We start from the raw sequence: 16,709 nt of genomic DNA on the forward strand, positions 1-16,709 counted from the left end.
ATAGATAAATATAACAACGGTTTTGCATGCAATAAAGCCGTTGTTAAATTTTGACATTTAATTAAATAAGATAACGAAATGAACCGTTATCATATATAATATTTAACAACGGTTTTGGTACCACTAAACCGTTGTCAATAGTAAAATATGACAACGGATTTGAAACCGTTGTTAAGATTTAATAACAGTTTCTTAAAAGTATACCCGTTGCCATAAACATATTTAACAACAGTTTTATAACGGTTCTTGAGTTGTGATAACGGTATTATAGATCCGTTATTGATGTTATATAACGGTCTCGTGTTTGTACAATTGTGGTATATATTTAACAACCGTCGTTGCAATAATGGTTCCGTGTTTCTATTTAAAAACGGTAATTGCATTATCTGACCGTTATTAAAGGTCTTATTTGGCGTAGTGAACCCAACCACGTTCCAAATACAATCCAAAGTAAAAATAATCCCACAAACATCTTAGTTACTAAGGTTATCTATACTAAATGTACTCAAAGCATCTAGTAAACTTACTTAAAACTATATATCAATCCAAACTCGATGGGATACTTCTTCAATATAACAATAGCAAATCCAGGTTGAACTTTTGGGATAGAAACCAGTCCCTTTAACTTGGACAAAATTAAAGTAGAGCCTTACTCGCAGAATGAGCAGAAAACATAAGTTACTAATTCTGAGTTTTTGACATGTAGAATACCTATTTGGAGTTGGAGATTAAAAGATAAATTTCTATATTCAAACAAATGATAACATTATGTTGTTTATGCCAAAAACATCACTAACCATGGATGCTTCATGATGAGTCGTCTGTCTACACAATAATACTTTGGAACATTAGATCCATTGGCATTCGCTGATAGGTGTGTCAACTTCTTACTGCCGAAAAAGTAGAGAAGTTCCTTAACCATCATGTTTCGTAACATATTATCACATACAAGAATTCATACATCCCATCAGACATGCACATATAATATTAATAGAGGACAAAGAAAGGTACATTTGACTATAAAATGGTAGGGTCTTATCAGTGCAATTTACAAACCATCAATATGTAGATAACTTGGGAACTTTTCGCTTTGGGGTTCAGACTAAAAGATGTTAAAAAATACTTTTCAGAATACATCATATGATGCCATGGTGGAGCAAGCAAGTGAAATAGATATTAAATTTTAAGATTATGCAAAATAATAAATTCCCAAGAATTTTAGCATTTCCCGTTCTCTAGAATTATATGGAATTGTCATCAGCGGGTTCACAAAGTTCACCACTATTCGTCTATCAGAACAAGCCGACAAAGAGGAGGGACTCAGTAATATGTTGAATTAAATGACGCAGACAACCAAATTATTCAACAACTGGTCAAATATTGATGTCAGGCTGACCTTAGCCCTAACTTGACCAACTATTATCATTTCCCACTCCATAAAATGTAGATGCATCTCTTTATACAAGTAAAATGCCTAGTAATCAGTACAAGACATCTGGGATCAGCCAACCACAACCAAATATTTCATCAATAGTTTGACTACTTGAGAAGGCATAGAGAATACTAAATACAAGTCTATCTCGACTAATTTGAGGAGACTGGTAAAAAGGCACTAGTGAATAGCAGGGGAAAAAAACACCAGTCAGCAAACAGTTAACACATCAGATGTACAAGAGATGTAAGCCTTAACAGAAACACGGACTTACCGAGAATGACACTTAGCAAGGTTGAGTGTCAATCCAACAAAATGTCCAGCTAACTCAGCTTCATCAGCACATTACCGAGAGTGCACATTGGCAAACCGAGTGGTTAATTTTACAAACATCTGCTTGAAGGAATCAGTTACCAGGCATGTTCAGTAAGACAGTAATACAAGTACTCCCTCCATCTCAATCATTTGTTTAGCTTTTTTATTCATTTTGAGCCGGTTGCCAGTAGGTAACCAAATGATTGGGATGAATGAATATACAACAACAAAGTCCAAGTCCCAACTTGATTTGAGCTCGGTTAATAGCAGAATTTTAATAACCCTTGCCTTTTGTTACATTCACCCTTTGTTTAATTGATGCCTCATTCCCTAGTCATTTACTTCAGAAACATAAATTTATGACAACATCACCAGATTACTAATGTTCCAAAGAATTGAGAACTGAGAATTAAGAATTGCGAAATATGAACAACTAAAACCGAATGCAAGGGAGAGTATAATAACATGGGAAGACATATACCATATTACTAGTGGCTCAAAGAATAAAAAACTAGTAACTTAAATAAGTATAGGAATCAACAAACCTTCAATAGATTAAACACATCATCTGTTTGAGTGTACGATTAGTAGAAACAAATTTGACACTCATTTTGAAAATAGAATAAATATAAGAACACAAGCCTTATAAAGACGATGTTACTGTTACCCAAACAGTATAATCAAAACCTATAATCAAAATTCCATGACTCATTGGACCATTTCTCACCCATTATCTGTCATTTCTTTAGATGCCCTCAAAATATGAAGCCCTCGTTAACACAATTGAATAACATGAAAATATGATTGAAAAAACTAGCATAAAACTGAAGTAAAGAGGAAGTCATAAGACAAAACCTAACATATAAGAACAGGTAGAAGAGGGAGAAGCGGAATGAGTTTGAGATCAACTAACAACCTTCATCAAAACTCATTATGTCACCATTAGAAACAACTAGCTGCATCATTTTAATTACAAACATAGTTACATAGTTACATAGCAAAACCTAACTTACTTAGATCTAAACTTTACATCAAAAAAATCAACTACTAAATATAATAACAACAAATAAATGGTAATTTAAGTAAACAAAAACAAATTAAACCTTAAACAACAACAATTAACATTAAAAATTAGTAGAAATTACATTAATTCCACATGTTAATCACTACATACAACCAAGCAATAAGGCTAGCAAAATCCCTTGAAGCTACCAAGCACGGCATGGCAGGAGCACGTCGGTGGCCAGTGTTGGGGTGCGACAGTGGCACGGTGGTGGTGGTGGTGCGATGATCGAGCAGCCAACCACGGGGTTTGGTGATGTGAGGGAAGAATAAGGGTTTTGAGTAATTGAGAAATCAGGATTTTGAGTAATAGCGAAGTTTCGAGAGGCTGAGGGTATATTTGTGGGGTTTTTTTATATTATTATCATTTGTATCGGTTTTGTTGGGTTTGTGCCTTGATTTCGTTAGTCGTCGCTTCGAACGACTATGCGAGGGTCTGTCATGGGCCTTTATTAGGTCATTCTGTATTAGATCTTAGAGAGGATTATATAAACTCTCTAAGCCTCTACCTATCAGTCATGCTTGATGCGTGCATTTTATATAGCCTTTTCAAGTCTTATTTGCACGTATTTCTATGCGATTCCCGTAGTTTAAGGCTACGAAACGCCCCGAACATTCTACTTTGGTTCGTTTGGCTTTAATTGCAGGAATGGACCTAAAAGAAGCAGAATTGAGCTTTTTGCTATTCCTTTAGCTTCCATTTAGGAGATGGAAGAATTGGAACGGAAATACTGTTGCCTTGGGATGCGTGAAGTCTTCTTAGAAGCTAAATCAAACGTCAAAATGAGCTAGTTTAGTAGTATATGACTCGATCGAAGGCTTTTGCTGACCTAGTCTACTTGATCGAGCAGTTTGGCTGTTGAGAAGTCCTCGAGCAAAGGTTCTGCAATGTTCGATCGAGAGATGCATGATTGGTGTTCCTCGATCGAGTACTGATGTACTCGATCGAGAGGTTTTTGTTTGGAAGTTGATCGATCGAGGGGTTCTAATGTGCTCAATCGAGTAATTTTCCATCTGACGCAAGATTTTAATATCTAGTTATCGTATCTTAGGTTAAATAAATATCTCTCCTATAAATAGGAGAGATTTAATTAGGTTTAGGGGGTCAGTTTTTATCTAATCTTTGAATCATTATGTTCGACGTTACTTCGCCTTTATATTTCCAGGTTTCGTTTTATGTAATTTCTTTACTCTCTATCAATTTAATTTAATTCTCTCTTGCACATCTCCTTATACCATGTTTAGCAATGCTTTATCTTTCGTTGTTGCTTTATTTATCGTTATGAGTAGGTAATTCCTTAATGCTAGGATTAGGGGAGCCATGATAGTAAAGAAATGACGCGATATTTGGTTTAGGACGTTTTTGTTGTGAGAATTGTTTGATAGCAATATAACTGTAATTATTAGGTTGAATGCATGCAACTGAAGTAATTAAACTGGTTAAATTCAGACCTAGATCGGAAGATTGGAATGAACAGACGTGTTATGAACAATAGATTACTCTAATGAGGGCGGAAGCTAAGTTAGTAGTATTTTGGGGCGGATAGCGGACCAGAAGGACCTTTCCACTACCCTTCTCACATCAGACCGATTGACCTACTTTTAGCTGACTTGTGTAATACCATGGTGAACCAACATCCTGGCATCTTTCTCTATATTTGATCAATCTCTTTATTTCATTCTTACTATTTTGATTATTGTCTCTTTTATTACTTTTAATTTCAATTCTCTAGTTTAGTCAAACAACTCAAACCCCCATTTTGTGACCGTACAGAGACTAAATAACAAGTAGATAGTGACCGCCTCCCTGTGGATACGATCCTCGACTTACCTCTGCTGCATAAGTTTAGACCAGTTGGTTTATTTTTGATAGGGTTGCGACCGCCGTGTCTAATTTTGGCTCCAGTTTGTCAGATCTTGCATTCTGAGCTTCAAATTGTGCTATAATTCTGGAGACGTTAGACATCTTGGTAGAAGAATCAGAGGTACTCAAGCCTTCCCTCTTATGGCCTTTCTTCAAGAACTGTCTAGTTAGGACCTGTAGGACCTATCAAAACAAAACTAGAAGAAAAGATACGAACTACCTCAAGGAATGAATTCCCTGAGGCTAAAGACAGACAAAAATAAGCAAGTAAATAAAATAGTTGCCTCCTCGGCAACGGCGCCAAAATTAGACACGGCTGTCGCAACCCTATCAAAAATAAACCAACTGGCTTAAACTTATGCAGCAGAGGTAAGTCGAGTATCGTATCCACAGGTAGGTGGTCACTATCTACTTGTTATTTAGTCTGTCTACGGTCACAAAATGGGGGTTTGAGTTGTTTGACTAAACTAGAGAACTGAAATTAAAAGTAATAAAAGAGACAATAATCAAAATAGTAAGAATGAAATAAAGAGATTGATCAAATAGAGAGAAAGATGTCAAGATGTCGGTTCACCATGATATTACGCAAGTCATCTAAAAGTAGGTCAATCGGTCTGATGTGAGAAGGGTAGTGGAAAGGTCCTTTCGGTCCGCTATCCGCCCTAAAATACTACTAACTTAGCTTTCGCCCTCATTAGAGTAATTTATTGTTCATAACAGGTCTGTTCATTCCAATATTGCAATCTAGGTCTAATTTTAACCAATATAATTACTTCAGTTGCATGCATTCAACTTAATAATTAAAGTTATATTGCTATCAAACAATTCTCACAACGAAAATCTCCTAAACCAATTATCGCGTCATTGCTTTACTATCATGGCTCCCCTAATCCTAGCATTAAGGAGTTACCTACTCATAACGATAAATAAAGAAACAACGAAAGATAAAGCATTGCTAAACATGGTATAAAGAGATGTGCAAGAGAGAATTAAATTAAATAGAAAGAGAGTAAAGAAATTACATAAAACGAAACCCGGAAATATGAAGGCGAAGTAACGTCGAACAGAATGATTCAAAGATTAGATAAAAACTGACCCCTTAAACCTAATTAAGTCTCTCTTATTTATAGGAGAGATATTTATTTATGATTTTATTCTAAGATACGATAACTAGATATTAAAATCTTGCGTTAGATTGAAAAGTACTCGATCGAGTACATTAGAACTCCTCGATCGATCAACTTCCAAACAAAAACCTCTGGATCGAGTACGTCACTACTCGATCGAGGAACACCAATTATGCATCTCTCGATCGAACGCCGCAGAACCTTCGATCGAGGACTTCTGAACAGCCAAACTGCTCGATCGAGTAGACTAGGTCAGCAAAAGCCTTCGATCGAGTCATATACTACTGAACCAGCTCATTTTGACGTTTGATTTAGCTTCCAAGAAGACTTCACGCATCCCAAGGCAACAGTATTTCCGCTCCAATTCTTCCATCTCCTAAATACAAGCTAAAGGAATAGCAAAAAGCTCATTCTTTCAGGTCCATTCCTGCAATTAAATCCAAACGAACCAAAGTAGAATGTTCGGGGCATTTCATAGCCTAAAACTACCGTGCACATACATTTCAACCAAACAAGGTCCCGTCACAGCCGAGGGCTTACAAAAGTATGGAAAAGTGAAGTAATGGGTAAGAAAGGGCAAAACATATTTTGGGAATGTGAGGTAAATAGCCAAGCTAGCTACCTAAACAGAACCAAATGAACCATATCCGCTTTCAATCCATCAAAATTAAGCACAATGCCCTTAATTCGGCATAGAAACCCACTAAACCGTATAATATCAACTCCTCATAAGATAAAATGATCGCATAGGAGTAAGAACCGACAACAATCAAATTCTTTTTTCATCTTTTTCTTTTCTTTTTCTCGGTTTTTTCCTGATTTTTTTTTTCATTTTTTCAAAATTTTTTTCATAATCATCCTCCTTCTCTATATTACCAACTCCCAATAATCAAATATAAACTAAATTCGGCTCAATAACAATATACCGCAAAAACAATCACTAAACTAGCTTGAAAAGGCAGGCTATGTTTGGATGTAGTTATAAGGGTCAAAAGGCAAATTTGGCTAAATGTGGAGTTTATGGGTAAAAATGGAAAAAAAATAAAAAAAATAAGCACCTCTCTGCGTGTGACACCAACCACTAACCCGAATATATGCAGAAAATAAGCAGTTGAATTTCATACTTATGCAAATTAATGATACATGCTAAGTAAGGAGTAACTACTCACAATCCTACATGAACTGGTCATGAATGACAATAGTTTATACGGCTCTACATCCTTAGAGATTATAAGTAAGTTGCCAAAATTTCAGGTCAAGTCTATTCGTTCAGCTAAATTTAAACATTAACTCGTAGATTATGCAATAAGACTGTAACACCCCCATACTCCGAGTGCCTTACTAGGACCGTGCTACCATCTCGGTTACCCGAGTCAATGATAATCATAAGACAATAAAGAAACGTACTTTAAAAGTAAACATAGTTTAAGTGATTACATGATCAAAACCAAAACTGATAAACCGAAATACAAGGTTCTCGGACGGTCTCTTTCGCTAAAACTAACAAAGCTACAAAACACGTCTGACACAGCGGAAGACTTCTAACTGCCACGTGATGACTCATCCCAGCTATCCCATACACGTCATATCATACCTGCTCAATAACTTCTCACCACCCCCGAATGGATCACCACAGTTTTTAAAACATTAAACGGGGTCAGTACTAATCACATAATTTATATAACCAACGAAAGACAAAAAACAACACATCAAACAAATACACACAATCACCCACACCAATCAATCTCCGTCACCGACCGTCCACCGGACCACCGCCATGGGGGACCGCAGCCGTACCCACCAAATCCCCGCTCATCATACCGAGCGATAACCCTGTCCCATTAATTTGCACATCCCCTTCCGTGGCGGGTTCCACGAAGGGCAAAACTAGGGTGTGAAGCCACTCCTGCAAGTGACTCCACTCAGCCGAGAACACATCTCGAGAACCAGAGACAAACAATCAGCAATCACAATACAACATCAACAACCGGCTGAACCAATCAACAACCACTAACTACAGCACAATCACCACACATTATGTAAATACTACTGAGTAGGGAAACCCTACCTGGAATGCAACACAAACATCGACGATCTAGCAAAATTGTCTCAAAACCTTTCCTCTACGAACCCTTCTCCTATACACATAATCATACAATCACTACCACATCAACATAAACATAGAAAACCCCCAATCCCAAAATTAGGGTTTAACGAAACTTAACGAAATACTATAAAATTGGTATGTAGATCTTACCCTTGACGCAAGGAACACTATGATGCAAAGAACGAGATGATCCGACACTCCTAGCCTTGGGGATTTGCCAACAACGCAACTAGAGAGAACTACGTAACTCCTTTTTCTTTTGAAAGTTTTAGAAAGGATAAAAGTGATTAAAGAAACTGACGGAAATCTTTTTATATTAAACTCGCGTTATTAGCAAAACCCGACAAAACAACCCCGTAAAACACACTTACTCGATCGAGTAACTGACGTACTCGATCGAGTGCCGCCTACTCGATCGAGTACCAAGGCTACTCGATCGAGTACCCTACAGGTCAGAAACTATTTTAAACTGCAACTCACCCTTACTCGACAGAGTAATAAGGCCTACTCGATAGAATACCCAGAGACTCATAAAACCGTAGTATTACAGTCTTCCCTCCTTAAAAAGAACTTCGTCCCCAAAGTTCAACCCATACATAAAAACAAACATACTAACTTGGTCAAGATGCAACAAAGCTACTAAGAACTCAAAACAAAACCCCAACTTATAAAACATGAAACCATGAACCCTTAACACCAACTCCACCAGCTATTCCTACCTCCCCACATCGCTCACGATGTCGTATCAACTACATCATAAACTCTCCTGACACTAACTCCATACACTACCAACTACCATCCTTTAACGCTGCTAGCTCCATAATATATCATCCACTGCCAAATACAAAATCAAGACAGTCATACACATCAAACGGAATGTTACAAAGACAATGCTAAAAGATATCAGTTTGTGCAAGGCTTAAGCAAGAGGACAAATTATAATGCAATTTCATCATCAAAATACACCGTTCCGACTCGACCTAAATGCAAAAATAAACGTGAATTTTTTTGATTTGTTGAAATTTTTCTATTTGTGATTTTTTGAAATTTCGAAAATAAAAGGCAATACATACAAAAATTAAACGTGATAGCAGAAATGCAATAAAAATAATATGCGGACACAGATATGGATGCATATACCCTCCCCAAACCAATCTGTACAATGCCCTCATTGTACTCAAAAATAGGGAAAGGATATGCAAACTGAAAAGAAGAGTGAAGCTTAGGAAAACTTACAAGAATACGTGAAGTAGGGACCTCCCAAACAAGCCAGTAACATGGGAGGTCGCTAATAGCTTCATAACAACGTCACTGGAGGCGAATCAAAACAAGCGGACAAAGTACTCGATCGAGTTGAATGGGACCGCGTAAGTGCTCGATCGAGAGGATTAAATACTCGATCGAGTGGGTTAAGTACTCGATCGAGAGCCTCTTATACACGAAATCCTAGGCGTCATTTGAAGCACCTGCAAACTCGCAATAAACGACCTACAGGACTAACAAAACAGCTAAACGTCCCAGTCTATCGTCTGAAAACTAAAAATGCACGTCCAACAAAAACTGAAATGTTTAAAAGTCAACTAAAATGTTTTAAATTCCGGGTTGCCTCCCAGACAGCGCTAGTTTTAGATAGGTCCCAGCTCGACCTTCTTCTCTTTATCCATCCACGCAAATAAATGGCCCGCAACAAAGCCTCTGACTGAATGTAGTCCCTTTAGCATCCATGAGCTTGACTTTAGGCCTCCATAACATTGCATCAACTGAAGAACAACAACTCATCGCAGCGTCATGGCCTTCACCTTTGGCTTCATCGAGCCCTTTCTTCTTATATGGCATAGCCTCGTCCAAACCGCCTTCTAGGTCATCATTCCATACCGTTTCAGTCTCTAAATTCAACGTACCATGCCCGCCTCCTGGGTCTTTCAACCTGTCAAGACCTGCAGATGAAGTAACACAAGAATTAACCTTATTTGTAGAATCATCGTCCAAATTAAATTTAGACGACGATTTATTATTCTCAACATTAAAATTACTCGATCGAGTAACAACACTACTCGATCGAGATGTCTTCTCGGCAATTGTATTCGATCAAGCAATTTGAGTTACTCGATCGAGGATCTTGTTTTCCTCAGTGCTCGATCGAGAACTTTTGTCCTCTCGTTCGAGTACTTCTTCAGTAATTTCATTCGATCGAGCAGAGGAAGGCTCTCGATCGAATTTTTGAACAGGGGCAGGCGAGGCTTCATTGTACTCTTCCTCTTGAACAGTATTTTCAACATCTGAGCCATCATTTTTAGAATCAATAGGCAGAACCGGTCCTTCATAAGGAATATCAATCCTGGTGCGAACAACATAGACTATCTCGGGTTGCCTAGAAGGTTGCTCGGCAATTACTTGAGCCAACTGAGTCTCAAGTCTCTTGATAATAGCGTCTTTAGTTTGCATAATCTCTTGCGCTTGCAGTGCAAGTGCCTTCAATATAGATGTCAATTCAGCAATCTCTTCATTCTTTTTAGTAGGAGGGGGTGTTTGTTGGTGCGGCGGCCAAATAAATGGAGGCTTTTGATAGCCTCGTTGCTAAAACGGATGTGGCGGCACATATACGTAGGAATGACTAGCTTACCTATGCTGCTTAAACCCATAGACTTTGTCGATCTCCGCCAGACAAATGACAGCATTATGTCCCGCAGCACCACATCTCTTACAGTAGACCACCTGTTGTGCCATAGTATGGAACTGAGGTGGACCACCCCAAGATTGCCTACTCTCCAGTTTGTCAGATCTTGCATTCTGAGCTTCAAATTGTGCTATAATTCTGGATACGTTAGATATCTTGGTAGAAGAATCAGAGGTACTCAAGCCTTCCCTCTGATGGCCTTTCTTCAAGAACTCTTTAGTTAGAACATGTAGGACCAATAAAAATAAAATTAGAAGAAAAGATAAGAACTACCTCAAGGAATAAATTCCCTGAGGCTAAAGACAGACAAAAATAAGCAAGTAAATAAAATAGTTGCCTCCCCGGCAACAGCGCCAAAATTAGACACGGCTGTCGCAACCCTATCAAAAATAAACCAACTGGCCTAAACTTATGCAGCAGAGGTAAGTCGAGTATCGTATCCATAGGGAGGTGGTCACTATCTACTTATTATTTAGTCTACCTACGGTCACAAAATGGGAGTTTGCGTTGTTTGACTAAACTAGAGAACTGAAATTAAAAGTAATAAAAGAGACAATAATCAAAACAGTAAGAATGAAATAAAGAGATTGATCAAATATAGAGAAAGATGCCAGGATGTCGGTTCACCATGATATTACGCAAGTCATCTAAAAGTAGGTCAATCGGTCTGATGTGAGAAGGGTAGTGGAAAGGTCCTTCCGGTCCGCTATCCGCCCTAAAATACTACTAACTTAGCTTTCGCCCTCATTAGAGTAATCTATTGTTCATAACAGGTATGTTCATTCCAATCTTCCGATCTAGGTCTAAATTTAACCAGTATAATTACTTCAGTTGCATGCATTCAACTTAATAATTACAATTATATTGCTATCAAACAATTCTCACAACAAAAATCTCATAAACCAATTATCGCGTCATTGCTTTACTATCATGGCTCCCCTAATCCTAGCATTAAGGAATTACCTACTCATAACGATAAATAAAGCAACAACGAAAGATAAAGCATTGCTAAACATGGTATAAAGAGATGTACAAGAGAGAATTAAATTAAATAGAAAGAGAATAAAGAAATTACATAAAACGAAACCCGAAAATATGAAGGCGAAGTAACGTCGAACAGAATGATTCAAAGATTAGATAAAAACTGATCCCCTAAACCTAATTAAGTCTCTCCTATTTATAGGAGAGATATTTATTTAACCTAAGATACGATAACTAGATATTAAAATCTTGCGTCAAATGGAAAAGTACTCGATCGAGTACATCACTACTCGATCGAGGAACACCAATTATGCATCTCTCGATCGAACACCGCAGAACCTTCGATCGAGGACTTCTCAACAGCCAAACTGCTCGATCGAGTAGACTAGGTCAGCAAAAGCCTTCGATCGAGTCATCTACTACTGAACCAACTCATTTTGACATTTGATTTAGCTTCCAAGAAGACTTCACACTTCCCAAGGCAGCAGTAATTCCGCTCCAATTCTTCCATCTCCTAAATGCAAGATAAAGGAACCAAAAAGCTCAATTCTGCTTCTTTCAGGTCCATTCCAGCAATTAAAGCCAAACAAACCAAAGTAGAATATTCGGGGCATTTCGTAGCCTAAAAATACGGGAATCGCATAGAAATGCGTGCAAATAAGACTTGAAAAGGCTATATAAAATGCACGCATCAATGCTTATCATACCGTCTGAATCTGTAATCTGAAAACTCCTCATATATCAATAAAAATCTCTCCCTTCTGCCCTGTGGACGTAGCTAACACACCGTTCGTGAATCACGTAAATCTGTGAGTTTTGTCTTTATTAATCTTTATTTGTTCTTTCTTGCTTCTGTTACAACAGGCTTCAAAAAAAACTGATGCAAAAACATAATGTCAAATAAGTCGGTTACATAACATAACTGATGTATTTGATCAAGTACATCAGTTTATATTATAACCGACGTATTATATACGTCAGTTTTGTCTAACAAGCAACGCAAAAAGCTTGATTATAGGGCGAAAATGGATTCCCGCCAAAACTAAGCACTTTTTGCGTCAGTTTTTATAGAACTGACATAAATCGATTGACATAATAGGTGTTTTTTTATACTAGAGACAGGTTTATGGAGCTATCTGAGTATGTGGCAGACTTAAACATAAGTGATGAGATATTGGCACTTAGATTCGAGAAAGGGTTGACGACAACTATCAAGAAGAGGCTAGCAGCTGGTCAGCCAAGTAACATGGATGATGTGTATCAAAGAGTTGGGCACGCTGAGAGGATTGCAGATATGCTTAACGAAAAAAGGAAAGAAAAGGGTGAGAAGAGAAAGACTGAGGCTGCAAGTGAGAGTGCCGGGAATAAGAAGCAGAATATAAATCCATACCGATCCTTTTTCTCGAACAACGGGCAGAACGGGAGTGTGGGCCGTGGAGGCTTTGGCCGAATTGGGCCAATGGGAAATGGCGGTGTCACGTATTTCAGGTGTGGGAGTGTGGATCATAAGATCGCTGATTGTAGAGCTAATGTGGGAGGCCAGGGAAAGGGATTTGTTAATGGGAACCAGAGTGGAGGCTATCGTACTCCTGTGCAGAACTATGGGTAACTTTCTTGTTAATTCTGAGCCAACCTTTGTTTTATTTGATTCGGCAGCTACCCACTCTTTTATTTCAAGTGAGAATGCTAGGACTTTAAAATTAGAAGTATTTGATGAGATAAAAGATCAAGTTGACATACCTTCGGGGGATTCCATACCTTATAACCGTGTGTATAAAGATGTGTCGGTTAATATTAGGGAAGCTATCTTTTTGACAAATTTAATTGAATTTCCTTTGGGTGGTTTTGAGATAATCTTGGGGATGGATTGGTTGGGTAAATATAATGCCTCTATAGATTATCATCAAAAGAAGGTCAGCTTGAGTGGACCTGAGGGAATAAAAGTGTCTTACAATGGATTCGTAGTTAAACCAAAAATAAAACTTATCTCAACAGTCACCTTAAAATCTTGTTTGAGGAAGGGAGGTTAGTTAATTTTATGTCATGTGTGGGACACCCGGGAGGACGTGCCAGGGGCGGCATCTATACCTATTGTGCAAGACTTTTAAGATGTGTTTCCAGACGAGATTCCAGGGTTACCACCTCAGAGGGATATTGATTTTTGCATTGACTTAAAACCTGGGGCGGGACCAATTTCTAAAGCACCTTATAGGATGGGACTGAAGGAGTTGGAGGAACTTAAAAAGCAGTTGGAGGAGTTGTTGGATAAGGGCTATGTGAGGCCAAGTATGTCACCTTGAGGAGCACCTATATTATTTGTTAAGAAGAAAGATGGAAGCAAGAGGTTGTGTATTGATTACAGAGAGTTGAATAATGTGACCATAAAGAATCGTTACCCTTAACCTCAAATTGATGATTTATTTGACCAGTTGAGTGGGGCTGAGATATTTTCTAAGATTGATTTGAGGTCGGGATACCATCAGTTGAAAACTAAGGATGAAGATATTCCAAAGACTGCATTCGGGATAAGGTACGGACACTACGAATTTGTTGTTATGCCATTTGGATTAACTAATGCACCGGAAGTCTTATGGACTTGATGAATCGTGTGTTTAGTCCCTATTTGGATCAGTTTGTATTTGTCTTTATCGATGATATCCTGGTGTACTCTAAGAATAAAGAAGAGCATGAGAAGGATTTGAGGATTGTATTGCAGACCTTGAGGGAGAATAATCTTTATGCTAAGTTGAGCAAGTGTGATTTTGGTTAGAGAAAGTTGCCTTTCTAGGGCATGTGGTGTCTAAGGAGGGAGTGTTAGTGGATCCAATCAAGATTAAGGCGGTTTCCAAGTGGGAAAGACCAAAGAATGTGGGTGACATTAGAAACTTTTTGGGGTTGGCTGGCTATTATAGGAGGTTTGTAAAAGACTTATCAAAAATAGCTAAGCCTTTGACTACTTTGATGAAGAAGGAGAATAAGTTCTAGTGGGATGAGAGTTGTGAGACGGCATTCCTAACCATGAAGGAGCGCCTGACTACAACTCCTATTTTAGCTTTACCTGAAAGGAGTGACAATTTTGAAGTCTATACAGATGCTTCGAAGAATGGTTTGGGATGTGTGCTTATGCAGAATGGGAAAGTAATAGCTTATGCCTCGAGACAGCAGAAGCAGTATGAAGCAAATTATCCAACTCATAATATGGAATTTGGAGTAGTGGTTTTTGCCTCGAAATTGTGGCGCCATTACCTTTATGGAGCTACTTTTAAGGTATTTTCTGATCACAAGATCTAGAAATACATTTATACTTAGAAGGAGCTAAATATGAGACAAAGGAGGTAGATAGAGTTGATTGGAGATTATGACATAGAGATCATTTATCATGAAAGGAAGGCTAATGTGGTGGCAGATGCACTTAGTAGGAAATCTGTCTATGCTTTGTGTTCTACTATGTCTAGGGTGAGATTGCATGAAGAGGTGGAGAAGATGGGCATTTCTATGATTAAGAAGGGAGATACAATTGGAGATTTGACCATTGAGCTGGAGTAGTGTTGAGATAAGAGAGAAACAAGTCGGGGATGTGCGGATAGCACGGTGGCATGAAACCGTGAGGGAGGCCGTGGGGAGTGACGTGGGGAAACGGTTCTCTGTGGCTGATGATGGTAGTTTGAGATTTGATGGGAGATGGTGTGTAACTGATGATGAAGAATTAAAAAGAAAGATTTTAACTGAAGCTCATTCTACTTCATATTCTGTTTATCCTAGAGGAGATAAGCTATATAAGGATCTGAAGAAGACCTTCTGGTGGCCTAAGATGAAGAAAGAGGTTACTGTGTTCGTTGCAAGATGTTTGGTTTGTCAAAGAGTAAAGGGAGAGCACAAGAGACAACAAGGTAAAGAGAGCATTTCGATGGATTTCATTGTGGGGTTGCCTAAAACTCAGAGAGGGAATAATATGATATGGGTTATTGTGGATCGATTGACTAAGTCAGCTCACTTCATTCCTATGAAAGATACTTGGAGTAAAGCTGAGTTGGCTAAAGCTTATGTCAAGAATATGGTGAAGCTTCATGGTGTGCCAAAGGATATTGTTTCTGATCGTGATTCGAGGTTCATAGCTAAGTACTGGTAGGAATTACAATCTTTTATGGGGACTCAGTTGAAGATGAGTACAACATTTCATCCAGCTACAGATGAGCAGACAGAGAGAACTATTCAAACTTTGGAGGATATGCTGAGAGCTTGTGTGATGGAGTTTGGTGGATTATGGGAGGAGAGGTTGGATTTGATCGAGGTTTTTTATAATAGCAGTTATCATGCTAGTATTGGCATGGCACCTTTTGAGGCATTGTGTGGAAGGAAGTGCAGGAGTCCAGTGTGTTTGGATGACAGAGCTGATGCACTTGTGTTGGGACCTGAGATGATACAGGAAATGGTGGAGCAAGTGCATATTATTCGTCAGAAGATGTGTGTGGAGCAAGTGCACATTATTCGTTAGAAGATGCGTGCGGTGCAGGATAGACAGAAAAGCTATGCAGATTTGAAGAGAAGTGATATAGAATTTGCTATGGAAGATAAAGTGTTGTTGAAAGTGTCTCCAATGAGAGGAGTGATGAGATTTGGGAAGAAAGGTAAGCTGAGTCAGAAGTATATTGGGCCATATGAGATCTTAGACAGAGTGGAGAGGTAACTTAGCGTTTAGCACTACCTCCAGCTTTGGATAGAGTCCATAATGTATTTCATGTTTCACATTTAAGGAAGTATGTCAGTAATCCTACTCATGTACTAGAGCCTGAGCATATTGAGATTGATAAGCAATTGTCTTATGTTGAGGAGCCTAAGGAGAACTTGGATAGAAAAGTGAGGAAGACTCGTAATGGTGAGACAGCCTTGGTGAAGGTTTTATGGTCTAATCATAAGGTGGAATAAGCTATATGGGAAGCTGAAGCTGCAATGCGAGACAAGTATCCTAGTCTTTTTGTTTAAGTTAGTTGGTTACGGGGACGTAACCCTTTTTCTAGGGGGATAGGATGTAACATCTTGTATTTTATGACATTTTTATGATAGTTTGATAATAAAAGTACCTTATGAGGAATTTAATTTGAATTAATTTGAGTTACTACTTCAGTTGTTTGGATGTTTTGGTG

At 38.3% G+C, this 16,709-nt stretch overlaps 1 protein-coding gene across 1 annotated transcript; it reads left to right on the forward strand.

Moving 5' to 3' along the window:
- The first annotated feature begins 15,892 nt into the window (after positions 1 to 15,892).
- Positions 15,893 to 16,491, forward strand: LOC141629442 (uncharacterized). The gene is made up of 3 exons (XM_074442444.1): positions 15,893 to 16,006; positions 16,079 to 16,193; positions 16,277 to 16,491. Exons 1-3 carry the CDS (start codon positions 15,893 to 15,895, stop codon positions 16,489 to 16,491), a joined length of 444 nt encoding a protein of 147 aa, XP_074298545.1.
- The last annotated feature ends 218 nt before the right edge of the window (positions 16,492 to 16,709 follow it).

This window comes from Silene latifolia, chromosome Y (genome assembly GCF_048544455.1).
Source record: "Silene latifolia isolate original U9 population chromosome Y, ASM4854445v1, whole genome shotgun sequence".
NCBI lineage: Eukaryota > Viridiplantae > Streptophyta > Magnoliopsida > Caryophyllales > Caryophyllaceae > Silene > Silene latifolia.

Excerpts from the sequence above, each read along its gene's own strand:
- LOC141629442 (XM_074442444.1), top strand. The coding sequence starts at position 15,893 with ATGGCACCTTTTGAGGCATTGTGTGGAAGGAAGTGCAGGAGTCCAGTG. Across the intron at positions 16,007-16,078 it reads TACAGGAAATGGTGGAGCAA|GATAGACAGAAAAGCTATGC; the intron begins GTGCATATTATT and ends CGTGCGGTGCAG. Across the intron at positions 16,194-16,276 it reads GATGAGATTTGGGAAGAAAG|CTTTGGATAGAGTCCATAAT; the intron begins GTAAGCTGAGTC and ends CACTACCTCCAG.